A 20149-nucleotide genomic window follows, 5' to 3' on the forward strand; every position below is an offset into this window, starting at 1 on the left:
TTTGTTTCTTAAATTCCACAGATGCATGAAATTGTATGGTCTTTCTCTTTCTGTTTGACTTATTTCACATAGCATTATACTCTCCAGCTCCGCCTGTGTGGTTGCAAATGGCAAGATTTCATTCCTTTTAGGGCTGAATAATATTCCACCATATACAGAGACCACGTCTTCTTTATCTGTTCATTGATCGATGGACGCTTGGGCTGCTTCCATCACTTGTGAGGCCAAATGAATTTTACAAAGGAAGTGAAACTTCCTGGGGCACCTGGGTGGCTCAAGTCATGATCCTGAGGTCCTGGGATCAAGCCCCAAGTCAGGCTCCCTGCTGAGCACAGAGCCTGCTTCTCCTTCTCGCTCTGCCCCCCACTCATGATTGCTTTCTCCAGTGCGCTCTCTCCCTCTCTCTCTCAAATAAAATCTTTAAAAAAACCAAACTGCAGTAAATGATAGAAACCTTATTGCTCCCAATCTGGTCCTGCAGTTGGGTTAAATAAGGAGCGTGCATCCGTCACAGATCTGTCCGCATGTCTAGTAAGTACAGAGACTCTCATCATTGACTCATTAAGCATCTCTTGATAGCATCTTAAGCCTCATTAGCATATATAACTTTTGGCAATCTGTGAATTCAGGGAGAACCTTTGGGCCTACTTCCTATTTGTCTGCAAGGTCTACTAATTTGCCTTCTAGGCTATTGTTTTTAGTTTTTGTTTTGTCTTGTTTTTTGTCAAAGTGATGATGGTATTCTTAGCTCCTGGTCATGCTAAAAGTAAAAAAAAAAAAAAACAGGATCTTTCCCCTTCTGTCCTAGAGCTCATATGTCATCAACATTGTCCAAGTTACTATAAAGAAAGGTCCAAATAAAAAGATCAAAATAAAAGCGCAGCTCCTACCCTCAAGGTTCTTAGGATCTTGTTGAAAAGAGTGAGTTGGCATTGGTCACACCATGGGGCTTGAGGGCACAGTTCTCAGACTGCCAAGCTGGCCCCAGACTTCCATAGAGTCTGTCTGCAAAGTTAGAAGAGTTTCCACAAGGCTCTCCCACTTTTGACACCAATGGCAAATTTGAAGGATTCCCGAAACCATCTTCGAGTTTGGTAATTCACTAAGGAGGACTCCCAGACTTGCTGAAGGTACTCACAGTTGTGATTCATTACAGAGAAAGGACAGAGATGAAAACTAGCCCAAGGAAGAGGGGCATAGGGTTCCACGCATGAAGCTTTGCTTGTCCTATCCCATGCAGTCACAGTGGACTACCCTCCCAGTGTCCGTGGGTGACAGTACACACCAGTATTGCCACCCAGAATGCTCATTTGAGCCTTAGCATGCAGAGTTTTTACTGGGGCTACATGATGTAGGCGTGATTGATTGATTGATTGATTTCCCACATGGTCACACTCAGTCTACGACTGATACGGCATGGCCCAAGGTCTCTGACCAAAATCACACAGTTGGTCTTTGTGGTGTGGCCAGCCCCCCACCTAAGACAGTCAGGTGTGGCCCTCTGATCTGGTGTAGCCAGTCCCTGCCCTAGACAGAGCCCCTCCTGACAGATATGACATAGATTACCACCTGGAGGCTGAGGGCAAAGGCAAGACCTCTTTGGGCAAAGCCATGTTCTTCACTACACAAGAACTCTGAGCAGAGAGGAGGTGCTGGGCTTCGTGGTAGTGGAAGGGGGCTGAGGATGAGCTTGGACGACCAACCAGATATCTGAGGAGCAACGGAAGGAATGCGGAATGTTTCCAAGCAAGAGAACCTTAAGGGAGGATGCGATCAAGGTCTTTTAAAATGTGAAGGACTGTTGTATGCACAAGGTTTGTTCTTACCCTGTGTTACCCCTAGACTACTGTGAGTGCCCATGGAAGGGGTAAGTTCAGTATAAGAAGAGCTTTCTGACAATTGAGGCTCTTCGAAAGTATCACACAGGCTGCCCCGGGAGTTGGTAAGTTCTCAGTCATTAAAAATCTTCTGGCAGAGAGCAGATCATCTGCTACAGTGGCAATTTTTTTTCCAGAAAGTATGGCGACCTCTGAGAATCCTTTCAACTCTGATACTCTGTGCTTCTAAAAATATTGTTCAGCCTGACTCAGAATCGTCTCCTGGAATCTCTAGCCTGTGATGCTCATTGTAGGAACTACCTTTAAAATATCTTATGTCACCCCTGTGTGTCTGTTGCCTTGGAATGAATGTACATTTTCCTGAGCAGAACCGAGAATATCTAGAGCAATTCAGAGTCTACTAGGTCTCAGCGGTCAGCAACATAGACCAGATGGAAGTTTATCCTTGCTCTAAATGAGGAGGCTTGAGTTGTTTAAAAGTGAATAATGTAAGAAAAAAAAGTTTTCATGGAATGCATTTAGGTTCTGAAAGTGAACCCATGTGTTATGATCAATTTAGTCATTGCAAGTATGTCTTTTTTTAGAAAGGATTTTATTTATTTGAGAGAGAAAGAGAGTGGGGAAGGGGCAGAGAGAGAGAGAATCTCAAGCAGACTCTCCCACTGAGCTCAGGGCCCAATGAGGGGCTCCATCTCATGACCCTGAGATCATGACCTGGGCCGAAATCAAAAGCCTGACAGTTAACCAACTGGGCCACCCAGGTGCCCCATGAGTATGTCTTATTAAATGAGTTTGAAGCACATTAGCTAGGATTTTAACTGGAAACCTCCTGATAGCTATAAACTCAATATAAGCTGCATCACATACTTCTCTTAAAATATTCTGCCAGACTCATGAAGCAGGTGGAATTAATGTGAATTTTATCTTATTCAGAGAAATGGAACACTGATATCCACGGTCAAATGGATGCGTGCAGCCCAGAATCCCTTAGGTTTTGTCTTCCTGTGTGTACGGTGGTAAACCGTTAGTCATAAAGCAGGTTTCATTGGCCCCAAACCATACGTGCAACGCAAACCCCTTAGCTGGCATGAGCTGGCTTTCCATTCAGACGTTTTCCAATGTCCCCTTGTCAGGAATGCCTGTCATGTGGCTCGTCATACTTACAATGGCAGGCCCCTGTGCGGCACCATCTTTTCGTTCCTGCCTCTCATTGGATACTGCTACCAAAGGTCTAGAGCCACACGGTGCCAGCCCTAGGTAGGCTGGATGGCATTGCTCCTGTGTATTTTTTTTTAAGATTTTATTTATTTATTTGACAGAGAGATAGAGCATAAGTAGGCAGAGCGGCAGAGGGAGATGGAGAAGCAGGCTCTCCGGTGAGCAGGGAGCCCAATGTGGGTCTCCATCCCAGGACCCTGGGATCATGACCTGAACCAAAGGTAGATGCTTAACCCACTGAGCCACCCAGGTGCCCCACTCCCGTGTATTTCTTAAAAAGATTTATTTTAGAGAGTGCACACAAGACGGGGGAAAGGTAGTGGGAGAGACAGAATCCTCAGGCAGACTCCCTGCTGAGTGTGCAGCCCAACATGGGACTTGATCCCATGACCCTGAGATCACCACCTGAGCTGAAACCAAGAGTTGGATGCTCCACCGAGTGAGCCCCCCAGGCGCACCCGCCATCTCTCCGTGTCTTACCTGTGTCAGAGGCCTTCTAACACGGTGCCGTTTGGGCCTCCAGGTTCCACAATGTCTAACCCTGTGAGCGAACAATTCCGTTAACCTTGTCCACTCTCTGGGGTTCCGGTTTCGGGCCCTCCACCAACTGCAGGTCCCAGACCAGGTGCCATGTTGGTTGGGTCCCCAAGGCTGGTCCTAAGGCACTGGGTGGCTCCTGGAGGGTTCTTCTCTAAGCTGTCCCCCAGCGAAGGAAGTGAAGTCACCACCTCTCACACAGCTAAATGCCATTGCTTCTAGAGGCTTCTCTGACACACATGCGGGTGCCAGAGTCCCGGTCCCGGCTGAGGGCTGTGTTTCTCTGCCCAGTTTGCCTTATTGCGCACCCTGCTCCCCAGTGTCCCGTGACCCGCCTCTGTCATCAGGCAGCACAAAGGGAACCACATCCGAAGGCTCTACCTTCACGGAACTCCTTGTGGAAATGCCCTTAGGCTAGCGTGGCTCGTACCAAGCTTTTGGCTCTTTTGTAGCAACCAGAACCGGACCACTCATGCCCTGAAATGTAGGCACCCTCGAGGGGCACGCCGCCGAGATGGTTTCCCTACAGAGAAGGCGTACAAAGTCTTCTCCCAAAGTGCGCGTGTCTTTGGAACAGTCGTGAGAAGGGAGCCACCATGTCCCTTACAATAAACTCAAGGGAAGGGCTTCTTTGTGTGTTTCAGTCAGCTCAACAGTGTCACAAAGGTATCTGCTTGGGACCTAGAAGATAGGACGAGAATTGTCCTCACCCAGGGGGATCCTGGTCCCCAGTACTTGGGCTGAACTCAGGACTTGCCGGTGACCGCTTGGGTGACAGTAGGGAAAGACATTCACAGACCAGTGGGATGTGATTAGGAAGGAGGCAGTGGGAGAGAGCGCGTCGAGTACCATTTGAGGGGCCAAAACTAGGTCGAGGTCATGATGTACCTTTTGTCTTCTTTTCTCTTTCCGTTCCTTCTTCCTTTTCACTGTCCTCTTTCCTCCTAGGGGTTGGTGGGTAGAAGCAGGGCCCTGAGGCCAGGACTGTGGGCTCAGACCTCTCATGGTTCTTGTCCAGAACGTCAAGCTGCCCACCTCAGGCTCTACGGCACGTTCCAGCAGTTTCCGGAGAAAGCGGGTAGAAAGCAGGCTGGTTTCTAGAATGTGGCAGGAGTGGTTATCTACAGATTGGCTCGTGAGAAGCAGGGCCAAAGGGAGGGCCGTCCTGTGGGGCTATGGGTGGGCTCCCCATCGTGGCGATTCAGAACTCCCCGTCTCCTGCACAAGGACTCGGTTCCCAGGACTTGGTACCTCCAGGGTTCCATCACTGCCTTTCTGGAAAAGAAGGCTACTTTGCACTGCTTGTGAAAGGAAGGGCCTTTTTTGGACTCGATGACCTGGCCAGCACCGCCGGGTGACACGGACAGCTTGTATTTCAGCGGAACCCTGAACTGTCTCGCCAGCTGGGAGGGTTTGAGATGGTTTCCTCCCCCAAGGGTCCGTAAACAATGCACTGCGGATTCCAAACCACCCTTTCCGAAACGAGCTCAGAGTTTTGTGGGGTGTTTGGGGCAAATAAATGTCAGCCAAGTAGGAGGTCTGCCCACGAGACAGACTGTGGATATGAGGGCGTTTCTAGAAGTCAAGAAGTTACAGTGACAGTGGGGACAGCCTTCAGTCTCAGAGGGGTCTTTACTTATCACGCGCGGTGTTAGATGTTGTGCCGTTGGCTTTAACAAATGATGTCATGTGTGTTCACCGGTGTGTGTGTGCTCGCCGGGTAGCCGGCTCAGAGAGCACAACCTTGTCCCTGGTCTCCACGCTGTCCCTGCACCATGTGTCTGGGTGGCACAGGCTTGCCATGTGCTTCTGGAATGAGCCTCTGCAGACGTGAGTGAATGAGTGTGCGCAGCCTCCCAGCCCCCTCGGGAGGACAGGCTCTGCATCCGGGAGCCATAGGAGAGGATCTGGGCAGTTGCCTGTAGCTGTGTCCCAGTGCTCGAGCGATTCTAAAGATCAGGATTTGCTTCTCTGCCAGTTTCTGTTCAGTAAGAGATGATCTAAAGCAAGGAAATCACCATCCACTTTCGTGCTCTGGTTGGTGACTCTTGGGCACTGCGTCTGGGATGAGAACACGCTAGGTCGTGACTGTAGGACACAGGGGAAGACAAACACCTTTCTCCATAAAGGTTCAGATAGTAAACGTCTGTGGCTTTGTGGGCCACACAGGCTCTGTCGCAAAACCACCTAGCTCTGTTGTTGTGGCACCAGGCCTGCCAGACCCAGTATGTTAATAGGCGTGGCTGTGTCCCAATAAAACTTTATTAATAAAAGCAGGTGGTGGGCCGGCTTTGGCCTCCAGGCCCTGGTTTGTCAGCCCAAGTTCATGCTCCTCGTGCTCTTTTAGCATTAGCACTATGAACATTTGTTCAGTATTCCGTTCTTGCTGGGTCTAAGAAAAGGTTGACTTGATCTAAAAAGCAAGACATTGTTCTAAAAATTTTAAAAGACATGTGCCATTTGGGCCGGGAGGGAGGTAGAGTATGTGTGTATAGAAGGTGGCTGCTTCAAAGAGGCGCACGGTCCTTCCCCAGACCCCAGTCGGCTCTGCTGTCACCAGTGCCCCCGTGCCCCAGCTGTCCTGCCCAGCCAGGACCCCTCCCACGTGGCCCCCCGGTCCCTAAATCCCTCCTCCAGACTGGCCCCGGGCTCGGAGGTCACTAGCTCCACACCTGCGCATTTCTCTTCCTCTTGCCTCAGCCCCGATGCAGAGGCGTGGATCGAATCTCTGCTTTTGCCCTAGAAACTCCTGAATCTTTATTTTCCTACCAAAGACATGGAGCGAGATCTCCAGTGCTCAGCCTTCAGCACCCTGCCCCTTCTTTCACGTTCCCTCCCCAACTTAACTGTCTTTGTTCCAAGTTAAAAGATCATCACGAGGTGGAAAAAAACCCAAAGCTTTATAGCCACCATTTTTCATTCCCATAAGATGTCTGAGCGTCTGGAGAGGCTCGCGTGAAGGAGCCCTGCTCGTGGTTTTACTGGCTTTCCTCGAGGAGAGCTAAAATGCCGGTTGCCAAGCAACACACATGCCCTGGCTTCTTCCAACAACATGGACTTGGAAAAAAAAAAAACAAAACAAAAAAAAAACACACGCGCCCTGTGATTGACTCATGAATGGGGAATAGTGTGGAAATGCACCAGGCAAACGGTTTGGTGGGACCACGTCCTGTTGATTCTGGCCCCTTTGCCTGAGGACTCACGCGCCGCCACACGGGGAAGCGAGTGGAATGTGTCCTCCGCAGCCTGCCCCTGATTAACAAGCATTAACATGAGACTTCAGAGCCCCACGCCAGCGTTGTTTGTATTTGTGTGCATTTTGGGGTTAAGATTTTTATTCATGAGAAACAGAGAGGCAGAGGCAGAAGTGGGACTCGATCCCAGAACCCTGGGATCCTGATCTGAGCCGAAGGCAGACACTTAATGACTGAGCCACCCATGCGCCCCGATTTGCATGCTTTTTTTGGTGGTCTCACTGTGGGTGTGTCCAGTGTTCCTTGGTGCAAGGTTTCTCTACATTTGTAGAGAAGCTTGGTACCGGTTATGACTTAGGGTACTGTTGGCCTGAGTTCAGCATTAATGAGTCAACACCAGGCTTCATCCAGAGAAAGGAAGAGGGCATTCAGTGATCTACACGGCAGGCTCCGGAAAGCTTAAGAGATCCTCTAAAGCACGTGACAAAGCTATGGGAAAAATGGCTCTATTTGTGGATCCGTGAGAGGATCGGTAAAATTCTTTTTTTTTTTTAAAGATTTTATTTATTTGACAGAGAGAGATCACAAGTAGACAGAGAGGCAGGCAGAGACAGAGGAGGGAAGCAGGCTCCCCGCTGAGCAGAGAGCCCGATGCGGGGCTTGATCCCAGGACCCTGAGATCATGACCTGAGCCGAAGGCAGTGGCTTAACCCACCGAGCCACCCAGGTGCCCTGGTGAAATTCTTTAAAAAACAAACAAAAATAAAAAACAAAAAAGCTCAGTGGACAATCTCGTGAGACTGAAAGTTGAAGACGTTTCTGTTCATGTTACCCAGAGTCAGAAAAATGCTGCGCCCTCTCGGCTAGTGTTTTATTATAAAGAGAGGGTGCATATAATTCCTTATTTGTAAGAAAGGCACATCAAATCAGCTGTCTTCAAGGACGGACACCCGGAACAGGGTCACGGACTGCTCCGTCGCTGGGTGCCCACCTGGACAGCGTTCACAACTTCTGCCTTCACGGAGACTTAGACGAACACGACTACCATGAACAGTCAGAACGAACGGACCGAAAGGGTCACAGCTTCACGCTAACAGGATCAGTCTTCCACTCGAAGCCACGGGGAAGACAAAGCCCGGGACTTGCCCCGGTGCCGTGTCTTGGCTCAGCGCGTCTGCCGGGGGTGGCCCCAGGCTTCCTGTCCGGCCATCAGCACCAGTGCCGCGTCTGCCGGAACTGAAGTGTGGGCTGGGCCTGGGTCCTCCTGCACACCCCCCTTACCTGTCCTAGTCCATCAAGGCAGCTAGAACGGAATATCACAGACGGGGGTGCTGGCGGGGGGGGCGGCTGAAACCACAGACCTTTATTTCTCTCCGTTCTGGAAAAGTCCGACAAGGCAACGGCAGATCTTGCATCCTGTGAGAGAGGTTTCCTGGTTCTCTGCGACAGGGGCCTGGGAGCTCCCCCAAGTTCCCCTCAACGAGCCTCAATCCCGTTCACAAAGGCACCAGCCCCATGACCGGTCACCTCTCGAAGGCTCCACCCCCTAATGGCTTCACTCTGGGCGTTTGGGTTCAACCTACGAGTTTGAGGGACCGAAACACTCTGCCCAGAACACTCTGCTTGCACAACTTTTATCACTGACAATTTCGCTCAAGAGGAAACCCCGATGTTTTTTTTTTAAATTGCCCCGTAACTGAGCCACAGCGAGCTCAGCCTCCCGAACAGACACCTTAATTGGTTCCATGTGGAAAGGAAACAGCGGCTCGTCCACCACGGTCTTCCTACAGGCCCGCCGCAGGTCATGTGTGAAATGGTTTCCCCGTGTCCACGGCCTAATCTCTGCTGACAGCAGCCTGCCTCTCACCCCGGGTCTGCCAAGCTGGACGACCCGTCTCCAGGGAGCTCAGCGGGGGTAGCAGGCAGAGAGCCCAGTGGGGACATCGGTGAGGGGACAGGCCCCTTGCACCTGGTGCCACGAGCACGACGCACAGCTATGCACGCAGGACGTGGGAAACAGAGGCTGCCTCTGCCCTCGGGCTCAGGGAAGGCTCTGGGGCAGAAATGACATCCGGCGGCAGCTGAGGGGTGAGCGCTGATGACGGTGTAAGCAGAAGCATCGCAAAAGCAAGGCAGGGAGAGAGCTGGGCCGAGGGCAGGAATGGGAAAACAGGAGCCATTCCCCCAGGTCAGTTTTTGAAGAGCCTGGAAACCCCATCTGTGAACTCCCGGGCCTCATTATCACCCCTCGGGGCCCTGGCCCCACATGGCACCGGCAGAGTCATCCAGAGGACGGCTTTCTAGAAAGTTCCGCATTCCGTGGCTGGCCGGCTGAGCGCGTGGGGCCACGTCTGTGTTGTGATCAGGACTACGTACACCTTTTCCTGCATTCCTGCCGTGTGCAAACACGAGAGTGAGAGGCTGCGGTAAGACCGGGCCTGCAGCTCTGTCAGACCAGCCGCGCACATTGTAAGCCCTCGGCTCCCCGGCACGGGATCGTGGCTGGCAGGCTGCTTTCCGCCATGGGGACCACTGGCGTGAGGGGTCGTGTGTGCAGCCTTCCAGCCGCCAGCCACGGAGCCGTTCTGTCCTGCTCCTTCCGCCCGTTCCTGTCGCCAGGTCCCACTAGGCACGATGTCCCATGCACGCGGACACACGGGTCTAGCCCTGGCGGCAGGACAGCACAGACCAGAGGTGACCTGCACGGACTCTGTTCTTGGGATTGGAACTACAAATAGCCCCGTGCAGAAAGATGAGGCTCATTCATATGCCATTTTTTAAAAATGGGGGGAAAAAACCCACCGCCCACAACAACAAGAGCCAAGTGGCGGCCGAGGCCCTGCCCCACGGCCCAGCGCGCTAATGCAGCCCTCCTCGCCCGCCCGCAGGGAGAGCAAGCTCACCATGCTGCTGCGCGAGTCCCTGGGGAACGTCAACTGCCGCACCACCATGATCGCCCACATCTCGGCCGCCGCCGGCAGCTACGCCGAAACGCTGTCCACCATCCAGGTCGCCGCCAGGGTCTTGAGGATGAAGAAGAAGAAAACGAAGGTAAGGCGCTCCCGGGGAGAGGGGAGCAGCGGAGGAAGGCGGTTTTGGAGCCTGACCCCGGAGCGGGTCAGTCTTTCTAACCCCCGAGCCCCAGGGGCAGGGGTTTGCGGTGCTGCCCACGTCGCCTGGCGGCCACTCGGAGCAGGACGGCTGTCGGGCCGGCAACGTGCCTTCCCCCCGACGGCCGCCGGCCATCCAGCCTGGCCCCCACCCGGGCGCGCTGGGCCCGCTCTGGGACAGGTCGGAGGGATGGCTGCTCCTTGGCGGTGAAGAATTGGGGACGGCTGAGAAATACTCCGCATCTGTCTCCCCACCCTGGTCCCGCGTAGGTCAAGGCCGTGTCCTTCAGGCGGTTGAGCCCGAAGGGGCTTGTCCGCTCCCTGCTCACATGGCCCTACTTACTTCCCCTGCATTTCTGGGAATCCTTTCTAGGCTCCTGGGTGTTGCTGTGTGAACCCGGTGGTCTCTGGCCGACGCGCGGGGTCTGCTGGAAACGACCAGCTTGTGCTTTCGGAGGCAAAGCCAGAACACGGGGGGGTGTGACGAGAGCGTGTCAGAGAGCCATCATGGTTGTGGTCTCCGGGCCAGCGGGTGAAGTGGGAAGCTCTCTTCCTCTCCGTTTTGTATCTCTCTGTTTTGGGGGGCAGAGTTGCCAAGGCAGGGACCCCTCAGCCTTTCAGATGCCGGACGGGGCCTTGGCCAGTCACCTCCTTTCCTGAGCAGGCTCTGTGTCCGGCGGGCCACACAGGGGCTGTTCTTCCCAGGAGGGGCCATGGCGTGCAAGGCCGGGGCCCACTGGCCTGCGCACCCCGAGAAATGGCCCGGCACAGGGAGACCGACCGGGGCGGCCTGGGGGGCCTGCACGGGGTCCCCCTTGGGCTCGCGGGGAGGGCGGTCTCCGGAGAGCCGACACCGCTAACCTCCCTCCTCTCACCCACAGTACACGTCGAGCTCCTCTGGCGGCGAGAGCTCCTGCGAAGAGGGCCGGATGCGCAGGCCCACGCAGCTGCGGCCCTTCCAGGCCAGGGCCGCGGCGGACCCGGACTTCCCCGTGCCTCAGCTGCCCAGCGAGCCGGACTACTCCTCCAGCAGCGAGCAGTCCTGTGACACGGTCATCTACATCGGGCCCAACGGCACGGCCCTCTCGGACAAGGAGCTCACAGACAACGAGGGCCCCCCCGACTTCGTCCCCATCGTGCCGGCCCTGCAGAAGGCCCGGGGGGACAGCCGGCCCGCGGAGGCCAGCGGGGCCTCGGGCAGCAAGTCAGAAAGGGACTGTCTGAAGTGCAACACGTTCGCGGAGCTGCAGGAGAGGCTGGGCTGCATCGACGGCAGCGAAGAGCCCAGTCAGTTCCCTTTCGAAGAGCTGCCCGTGCAGTTCGGGGCAGAGCAGGCCGGCAAGGGGCCCCCGTCCAGCCAGGCGGCCGGGGCGGACGCGCTCTGTGAGTCTGATAAGGAAGATAATGGGTCTGATGGCCCGTCCACCGACCGGGAAGGCACGGACCCTCCCGCCTCCAAGATGCAGAGAAAGCACTCGCCTGGCCCGGCGCCCGGCCCCGCGCTGCCCGGCCCCGCGCTGCCCGGCAGCCCCACCCCGGCCTCGCCCAGGAGCATCCCTGGCAGCAGCACATCCAGCCTGCAGAGCAGCCGAGAGAGCCTGAACTCCTGCAGCTTCGTGGAAGGCAAGCCCAGACCCATGGGCTCCCCGCGGCTGGGCGTCGCCAGCCTGTCCAAGACCTCCGAGTACAAGCCGACCAGCTCTCCCTCCCAGAGGTGCAAAGTCTACACCCAGAAGGGCGTCCTGCCGGCTCCCGCGCCCCTGCCTCCGCCGAGCAAGGATCCCGGCCCGGTCTCCAGCGAGTCCCTGCTGCCGCCGGAGGTGCGCACCCCTCCGGTCGGAATGAGCCCCCAGGTTTTGAAGAAGTCCATGTCCGCTGGGAGCGAGGGGTTCCCTGAGAGCCCTGGCGAGGACGAGCCTCCGGCCGCCGCGTCTCCGGATTCTAAGAAGGAGATCCTGAGCACCACAATGGTGACGGTGCAGCAGCCGCTGGAGCTGAATGGCGAGGACGAGCTGGTGTTCACGCTGGTGGAGGAGCTGACCATCAGCGGCGTCCTGGACGGCGGCCGCCCCACCAGCATCATCAGCTTCAACAGCGACTGCTCCGTGCAGGCCCTGGCCTCGGGCTCCCGGCCGGTCAGCATCATCGGCAGCATCAGCGAGGACCTGGAGTGCTACTCCGGCGTGGCGCCCGTCTCCGAGGTCAGCATCACGCAGTTCCTGCCCCTCCCGAAGCTGACCCTGGACGAGAAGGCGGGCCAGGCCGGGAGCCGACGTTCGTCCATCAGCTCCTGGCTGAGCGAGATGAGCGCCGGCAGCGACGGAGAGCAGTCCTGCCACAGCTTCGTCGCCCAGACCTGCTTTGGCCCCGGGGAGGCCATGGCCGAGCCCCCAGCCTCAGCCTCAGAGCTCGTCGGCAGCCTCCAAAACGGCACCGCGCTGTGCCGGGATAAGCCCAAGGTGGGGCCCGACAATTTGCTCATCTTGTCTGACACGGGCGAGGACGCTTTCGGCAAGGCGGCCCCCATCAAAGGCTGCAAGACCTCCACGCTGGGCAAGGCCACGGTCACCATCTCCAACACCACAAATCTGGGCGGCTGTGAGGGCTACATCCCCATGAAGACCAACATTACGGTCTATCCCTGCATCGCCGTGAGCCCCCGGCCCGCCCAAGAGCCCGAGGCGCCCATCGCCCCCGTGCTCGGCTCGGTGTCGGGAGCCGTGCAGGCCCCGGAGAGCCGGGAGACCGGTGCAAAGGTGGAGATGAAATTCGAGGACCCTTGGCTAAAACGGGAAGAGGAGGTCAAAAGAGAGAGTGCCTATCCCAGTGAAGAGGGAACCAGGGGTGAGGCTGTCCCAGGCCCCCCGAAGCCTGAGGCTGGGGCAGAACAGGACAGGAAGGCCAGCCCCGGGGACAGGCTGAGTAGCAGTAGCGGGGAAGTGTCTGCCTCGCCCGGGAGCGACAGCTTGAGGAGGGTTGTGGATGGCTGTGAGACGGCCCTGCCCGGCGGGGCCGCCCAGAGCCCAGTGCACCCCAACAGGAGCCTGAAGTCCAGCAGCCTGCCCCGGGCTTTCCAGAAGGCCAGCAGACAGGAGGACCTGGGCAGCCTGTTCTACCACTGCACCGCGGAGACCAACGGGCTGGGCGTGCCACCGTGCAAGGCAACCCTGGAGAGGAAGGTGGCGTCGCCCAAGCACGGTGTCCTGGCTCGGCCCAAAGGGACACCCCCTCTGCCGCCGGTCCGCAAGTCCAGCCTGGACCAGAAGAACCGGGCCAGCCCCCAGCACAGCGCCTGCAGCAGCGGCACCAACAGCCCCTCGCACCCCCCAGCACCCTTCCTGGCTCCCTTCGGGGACGAGGCCGGCGGCAAGGTGAAGGAAGCCAGCAGCAGCAGCCGACTCTTCAGTGCCAAGCTGGAGCAGCTGGCCAGCAGGACCAACTCCCTGGGCCGGGCCACGGTCAGCCACTACGAGTGCCTGTCGCTGGAGAGGGCGGAGAGCCTGTGCGCGGGCAGCTGGCGGGCGCACGCGGGCAAGGACAGCACGATGCCCCGCACGGGCAGGAGCCCAGGCCGCGCTGCCGCTGCCCCTGGGCCCTCGCCCACCGCGCCGGGTCCCGCCCCGCCCCCCGCTGCTTCCTCGGCCTCCGCGGCCGGTGCCGCCTCGCCCAAGGCCGGCCCGTGCAAGATCTCGGCGGTGAGCAAGCTCCTGCTGGCCAGCCCCAAGGCACGCAGCCTGGCCACCGCCACCACCAAGACACTCAGCTTCTCCACCAAGTCGCTGCCGCAGTCGGTGGGCCAGAGCCCGGGCCTGGCGGCCAGCGCCAAGCCCACTTCCTGGTCCACGCAGTCCCTGAGCCGCAGCCGGGGCGCGGGGCCCGCCTGCAAGCCCCCGCCACGCGCCGTTAACGGGCGCATCTCGGAGCTGCTGCAGGGCGGCGCGGGCGCGCGGGGCGCCGAGGGGCGCGCGGGGGCGCCGGGCGAGGAGCGGCCCGCCGCGCCCCCGCTGCCCTCGCCCTACAGCAAGGTCACGCCGCCCCGCCGGCCGCACCGCTGCAGCAGCGGCCACGGCAGCGACAACAGCAGCGTGCTGAGCGGCGAGCTGCCGCCCGCCATGGGCAAGACCGCCCTGTTCTACCACAGCGGCGGCAGCAGCGGCTACGAGAGCGTGCTGCGTGACAGCGAGGCCACCGGCAGCGCCTCGTCCGCGCACGACTCCACCAGCGACAACAGCAGCTCCGTGGGCGGCCGCTGCCGCAGCCTCAAAGCCCCAAAGAAGCGCTCCAACCCAGGTAGGCGCGGGGCCCTCCGCGTGTCCCCGCACCCGCCCCCGCAGCGCCCGGGGCTGGGTGCTGCTCGGTGTCCCAGCTCGGTGACCGCCGCGCGCGCTTCCGAGGGCCGGGTCGCGGTCGCTAGGCTCGCGCCCTGGCGGCTGCGGACACCAGCACGTGGGACTGCTGGTCCGGAGACGCTGCGGCCGCCCTCCCGCAGGGGCATGGAGCGCGCTGGTGTCGTTAACGGTGGAGAGTCGGCGCGCATCGCCACCTCGGGGCCTGCAGTGCGCCCGGCCTGCGCATGCGTGCACACGCGCACACAGTGCATCAGCGCGACACACACACATGCATACACACACAGTGCACCTGCACAACACACAGACACACGCACAGCACACTAACACAGCAAGTACGCTGGTGCCCCAAATGCAAGCTGTCAGAGAATGTCTTCCACCTCCCGGAATCTCCTATCAAAAGGTAATTAAAAAGTCCAAAGACTCATTAATATAACAAAGGCCATTGACTTTGGGGTGACAAGGGACAGGGAGTTCTGATGGGTGAGGATGAGAGAGGCCCTAGGTCAGAGCTGGTGGCCCTGTAGCCATGGAGCAGGTGAGGGGAATTGGCACCAGGAGAGGCCCAGCTGAGGAGACAGGAGTGAGGATAGTGTGAGCTACGGTGGACTCAGCTCCACTCTCCAGGGGCCTCCACAGACACTTCCCCTCCGTGTTCTTGAGCGAAGGGCACATTTTTTACTGAGGCCGTCTGACACAGAGCCCCGCGTGCAGTCTGTGCCTTGACCAACGTGAGGGGGGCGCAGGGTCCTGCCCCCCCAGCCTGGCCTTTGCCGTCTGGGGCCCTTCTGTGGGACCCTGGGAAACCACAACCCTCCTGAACGGGTGCTACTGGCTTGTTGGGAAGTCAAAGATGGGGCGGGTCTTTCCAGGGCCCAGGGCATTAAAACACACTGATATTAGTCTCTAAAAATAGCAAGAAAGTGTATCCCAGCCAGAGTCTGCAGGGGTGGGGGTGGGGCGAATCCGTTGGTCTTTCCAGTACTTGCTTGGCCAACCTTCTTGCTAGCACCTACCCCCGCCTGCCCCGGAACCCGGGGCACTGTGATGTCAGCGGCATGCTCACGGGTGTGGGGAGGGTAGAATGTTTGCCCCCACTCTCGTCGAGAGCCTCCTACCGACCAGTCCAGTCTTTTCTCTCTTCCTCCATTCCTCTTTCTTCGAGACTTGTGGTTTGGGGGCTCGGCTGTTGTGCTGGGGTACAGAGCTGCGTGGATCGCGGCCAGCAGGTTCTGTACCCGCCGTTGCCTAGGGCTGCCTCCATCCATAAAGCTGTCCTTGGAGGCTCTCCTGTTGGGCAAGGCTGTCCGAGGCCCCGGTGTAGGAAAGCCCCAGGCTCGGGCCCAGAGATGGGTGTGATACTGAGCGCCAGCAGAATCCAGTGTCTGCGAGGAGCGGACGGGGATTCGGAGCCCCAGGATGGACGTGGCAGTGGACGTAAGCGCTTTGCAGGTTAGGTGACCTTGTCCCTCTTATTTAGGTGGTTATTAAGAGACATGCTGGCTGTCAGACGCGAGTGGCACATATCGAAGGCAGCTTAAGAGAAGCCGTATTACTCCACAAAGGAAACTCTTAGCTGGATGCCTGGGTTGTGCCAATGTTCCTGGGGATGTCTGAACCTGCAGGGGAGACGGGCAGTTACCGTTTATCGCTTATAACTGCCCAGGGAGATGGGCAGTTATCGCCCTGCTTGTGAACTGTAATGCTTTGGTTGAAAAATGAATTAGAAATAGATCACAAGGAGGGTAACCTTGAACTCTGAGGGTTTTGTAGCACGGGTAGCACGAGGAACAGCCAAGTGTCATTAAACTCACCTTCTGGGTCCCCTTCCTGGAGACCCGCGTTGGTGGAAAGTGCCTGGGATTAGCCAGAGTGTGGTGTGGCGATAAGTTGGAGCTGGAGAGCGGGAGACGCGGCCGGGCTCCCCCAGAAGCCAGGCGAGGGGCCGGGTAGCGCGCCACCAGCACCGTCTCTCCAATGCGCACGTCACAGGAGACGACGCAGATAATATAAGGAATGTTGGTGGTCATAGGACCTCCTTTCCCTACGACGATCCACAGTCAGGGGGATTTCTTTTATTACATCTCGATCAGCCCCCGTCTTCTCTGCTCTTGGAGCTCACCGACACGCAGGCTCGAGGGTGGTGGGGAGGGGCGGGCGGCATTGAGGAGGCCTGTCCCCTAACGGGAAAAGAGCAGGAGAAGCGTGCAGCCGGATGGTGACCGAGGCCAACCGCCGAGTCCCGAGTGGGGTCGCACGGTGGAAGCCTGGACAGCGTTCAGACATGGGGAAGGCGCCACGATCCAGCCTCGGGGGGTGCGGATGGAGCGCGTGGATGGGGTGGAGGCCACCGTGGGTCGAGGCATCGGGAGCACAAGCCCGGGGAGCAGGAGAGGCAGGTGAAGGGAATCACTGTTGAGCACGTGGCCGGGCGGTAGACAGTCCTCGGTCAGGCCTGCCACAGACCGCCCGTGCGTCCCCGCACACACATCACAAGATACATACTCTTGAAAGACTGATCCTTAAAGAGATAAACTCTGGGCTTCGTTCTGTCCTTAGGTTCTCAGAGACGGAGGCTCATCCCAGCACTGTCCCTCGACACCCCGTCCCCTGCAAGAAAACCCGCCAGCAGCAGCGGGGTACGCTGGGTGGACGGCCCCCTGCGCAGCACCCAGAGGGGCCTCGTGGAACCTTTCGAGATCAAAGTCTATGAAATCGATGACGTGGAGCGGCTGCAGCGGCGACGCGGGGGCGGCAGCAAGGTGAGCCGTCTGGTCCCCAGCCTGCCCGCACCCCGGGGCCGTGTGCTCAGACCCACGCAGACTTGCCCGCGGGCTTCTGGGGCGCGCAGGAGTTGGTGGCTCTGCCCCAGCCACAGAGCTCTGAGCCTCTCTGTCCGGGTACCCCGAAGGCTCAAAGCCTGGGGAAGCTGCTGGTCCTGGGGGCTTGTCTGGCTCCAGCTTGGAGCCCCAGCCACCTCCTAAATGGAAGAAATGCCCGTGACAGTCGTACCCTGTGGTCCTGTGATTGGGCTTGGGCAGAAGGCACAGACGCGGCCCGGAGGGCCCGGGGCCCTCCCAGCTTCCCCACGAGGGGCGGGAGGCGGCCTGCGTCCAAGCTGGGGCCCCCTCCTCCCTCTCTCCACGCACCTCCATCCTTCTCATCTGCCGTCTAGGAGGTCACGGGCTTCAACGCGAAACTGAAGATTCTGGAACACCGCCAGCAGAGAATCGCGGAGGTCCGGGCCAAGTACGAGTGGCTGATGAAGGAGCTGGAGGTCACCAAGCAGTACTTGATGCTGGACCCCAACAAGTGGCTCAGCGAGTGTAAGGCCCCGGGCTGCTCCCTGTCACCGGGCCCACGGGGGTGGGGGTGCTGTGCAGCTGGTGCCGGGCTCCGGGGGCCCACAGCCTCGCGCTCTGCCGGGAAGAGGGGGCGGGGCGGGCAGCAAAGGCGTAGCCAGGATGCTCTTGCAGGAATTCCTCCCCCGTGTCTCAGTCCCAGGCATCTCAGAACAATCCAGAACAATGTGGCTCTGACAGATTCAGCTGTCTCATATTATCACAAAACATGAGCTCCATTCAGGTCCCAGCTATTTCACTGATAGCAACGCAGCATTGGAAGACCTAGTCCGTGAATCAACTGCATGACTGCTATTAAAATCCCTTTCCTTCCCTTGTCCAATGCTCGCCAGCCCCCCAGACTCCCTGTGCCTCCCTGCCTTCACCCCTGACCCCTGCACACCGGTCATGTGGGACCTCGGGGAAGGCGCCTAACCTCTCTGAGCCTTGATTTCCTTGAATGTCAAATAGGGAGACATAATGGGGCCAGCTTCATAGGGAGTTGTGAGGCGTGAGCGCTGCTGGGCCCGTATGACGGCACGCTCTCTGGTAGCCGCGTTATTACTGTTATCCCAGAGCTGAGCCAGAGGGGAGACGGCTCGCTCAGGCCTGCTTCCCCAGCACTGGCGGGGAGAAGACACGAGTGAGGACATCAGCGAAGGTCTGGCCGCGGCACAAACACGGGGCCCAGGCCTTCCCTCTCTCCCACTCGTGGCTCCTCCGTTCGTGAATCCCAGGCCGTTCACATCCCCGGGGCCCATGCGGGCAGCCGCCCCTCTTCATTTGCACGGTTTGTGTTCAAGTTTTATTTTTTGAAAACTATGTCGAAGGCAGGCTCGACAACGGTGTTCACAAAGTCACTTTTTTTCCCGGGATGAGAGCAAGTGTACGCCCCAGCACATGCGTGTGCAAGCTCCCGGGAAGCAGTCGCTTTCTTCATGCCTTCATGTGTGTCAAGAATCAGCGACCGTTTGACACTGATAAAGGGAATGAACAGGAGGCCGCATGGAAGGAGAAACACAGATCGTTCCTTTAAGACGAGATGAAACCCAGAATGGCAGGGGGCGGGGCGGGGACCAACCAATAAGGCTGCACACTGTTCCCAGGTGTGGGTGATAAGTCGGATATTGGCAGAGAAATCTAGGTGCTGGCAACCATTTTTACTTTCATTCTTAATTCTGATGCCACCTTTGAGGTGGTCCAGTAACAGCCTGAGGTGGTGAGGTCCTGGTGGGTTCTTTTTTTGATTTTCAAAAATTTTATTGCTCTCTTTATTGAAGTCCAGTTGACACACACGGTTACTCTTTTCAGGCGTACAACATACGGATTCTATACACTAGACTGTACTCACCCCAAGTGCGGCCACCATCTGTCACCACACAAGGCCGTGACAGAACCACTGTGGCCTTGTTCCCTACACTGTGCCTTCCGTCCCTGTGACTTGGTCTGTAGCTGGACGCCTCGGCCCCCGACCCCAGTCCCCTTCCCCCGCTCGGCCCATCCCGCCACCCTCTCCCCCCACCCAACCCCGGCAACCAGCGGCAGCTTGTTCTCTCTATTTATGGGTCTGTTTTTGTTTTCTGGTTTGCTCATTTTTCAGTCTCTTTTAAATTCCACATATAAGTAAAACCAAATGCTATTTGTTTTTCACTTAGCATAATGCCCTCTGGGTCCATCTGTGCTGTGACCGTTGGAAAGAGCTTGGTTTTTCTCAGGGCTGAGTAATATTCCCGTGTGTGCGCACGTATACGTGTGTGTGCATATGCACGTGTGCTATGTGTAGAACAGCCAGTGTGACAGGTTTAAGGGGACACCTCCCTGTGGCTTTGATCTGCATTTCCCTGATGTTGAGCTTCTTTTCATGTGTCTGTTGGCTGGCCTGTCTTCCTGGGGGAAAAAAGTCCATTCAGATCCTCTGCCTATTTTTTTAAACTAGATTATTTGTGGGTTATGGTGTTGAGTTATACAAGCTCTTTATATACCTTGGCTATTAACCCCTTATGAGGTGTATTTGCAAACATTTTCTACCACTCAGTTAGTTGCCTTTTTGTTTTGTCACTGGCTTCCTTCACTGAACAGAAGCTTCTTTTGCTCTAGTCTCAGTAGTTTACTTTTTGCTTATGTTTCTCTTGCCTCAGGGGACATACCTAGAAAAATGTTGCTAAGGCCAATGTCCAAGAGATTACCACCTATTTTCTTCTAGGGGTTTTGTGGTTTCAGGTCCCACATTTAGGTCTTTCATCCATTTTGAGTTTATTTTTGTGTGTGGTGTAAGAAAATGGTCCAGTTTCATTCTTTGCATATAGCTGTCCAGTTTTTCCAATGCCATTTTAGGAAGACACACTATCTCTCCGCCATTGTATGTTTTTGCCTTCTTTGCCATAGACTAATTGACCATATAAGCATGGGTTTATTCCTTTGGCTCCCATCTATTCCATTGGTCTATCTTTTTATTTATTTATTTGACAGGCAGAGATCACAAGTAGGCAGAAGGCAGGCAGATAGAGAGGAGGAAGCAGGCTCCCTGCTGAGCAGAGAGCCTGATGCGGGGCTCAATCCCAGGAT

At 57.0% G+C, this 20149-nt stretch overlaps 2 protein-coding genes across 2 annotated transcripts in view; one reads left to right on the plus strand and one right to left on the minus strand.

Annotated features, from left to right (window-relative positions):
* KIF26B (kinesin family member 26B) overlaps positions 1-20149 on the plus strand; it is a 409198-nt gene that overhangs the window by 383020 nt on the left and 6029 nt on the right. Inside the window, exons 11-14 of the mRNA XM_045084746.1 lie at positions 9676-9838; positions 10779-14187; positions 16803-17005; positions 17419-17569. Of these exons, the coding sequence (XP_044940681.1) occupies positions 9676-9838; positions 10779-14187; positions 16803-17005; positions 17419-17569 (3926 nt within the window). The remainder of the gene's footprint in view (positions 1-9675; positions 9839-10778; positions 14188-16802; positions 17006-17418; positions 17570-20149) is intronic.
* Positions 1-20149, minus strand: part of SMYD3 (SET and MYND domain containing 3) — a 779235-nt gene that overhangs the window by 5967 nt on the left and 753119 nt on the right. The gene's annotated exons all lie outside the window — the stretch shown is intronic.

This window comes from Mustela putorius, unplaced genomic scaffold, assembly GCF_011764305.1.
Source record: "Mustela putorius furo isolate JIRA1106 unplaced genomic scaffold, ASM1176430v1.1 tig00000785_pilon_pilon_pilon, whole genome shotgun sequence".
In the NCBI taxonomy this organism is placed as follows: domain Eukaryota; kingdom Metazoa; phylum Chordata; class Mammalia; order Carnivora; family Mustelidae; genus Mustela; species Mustela putorius.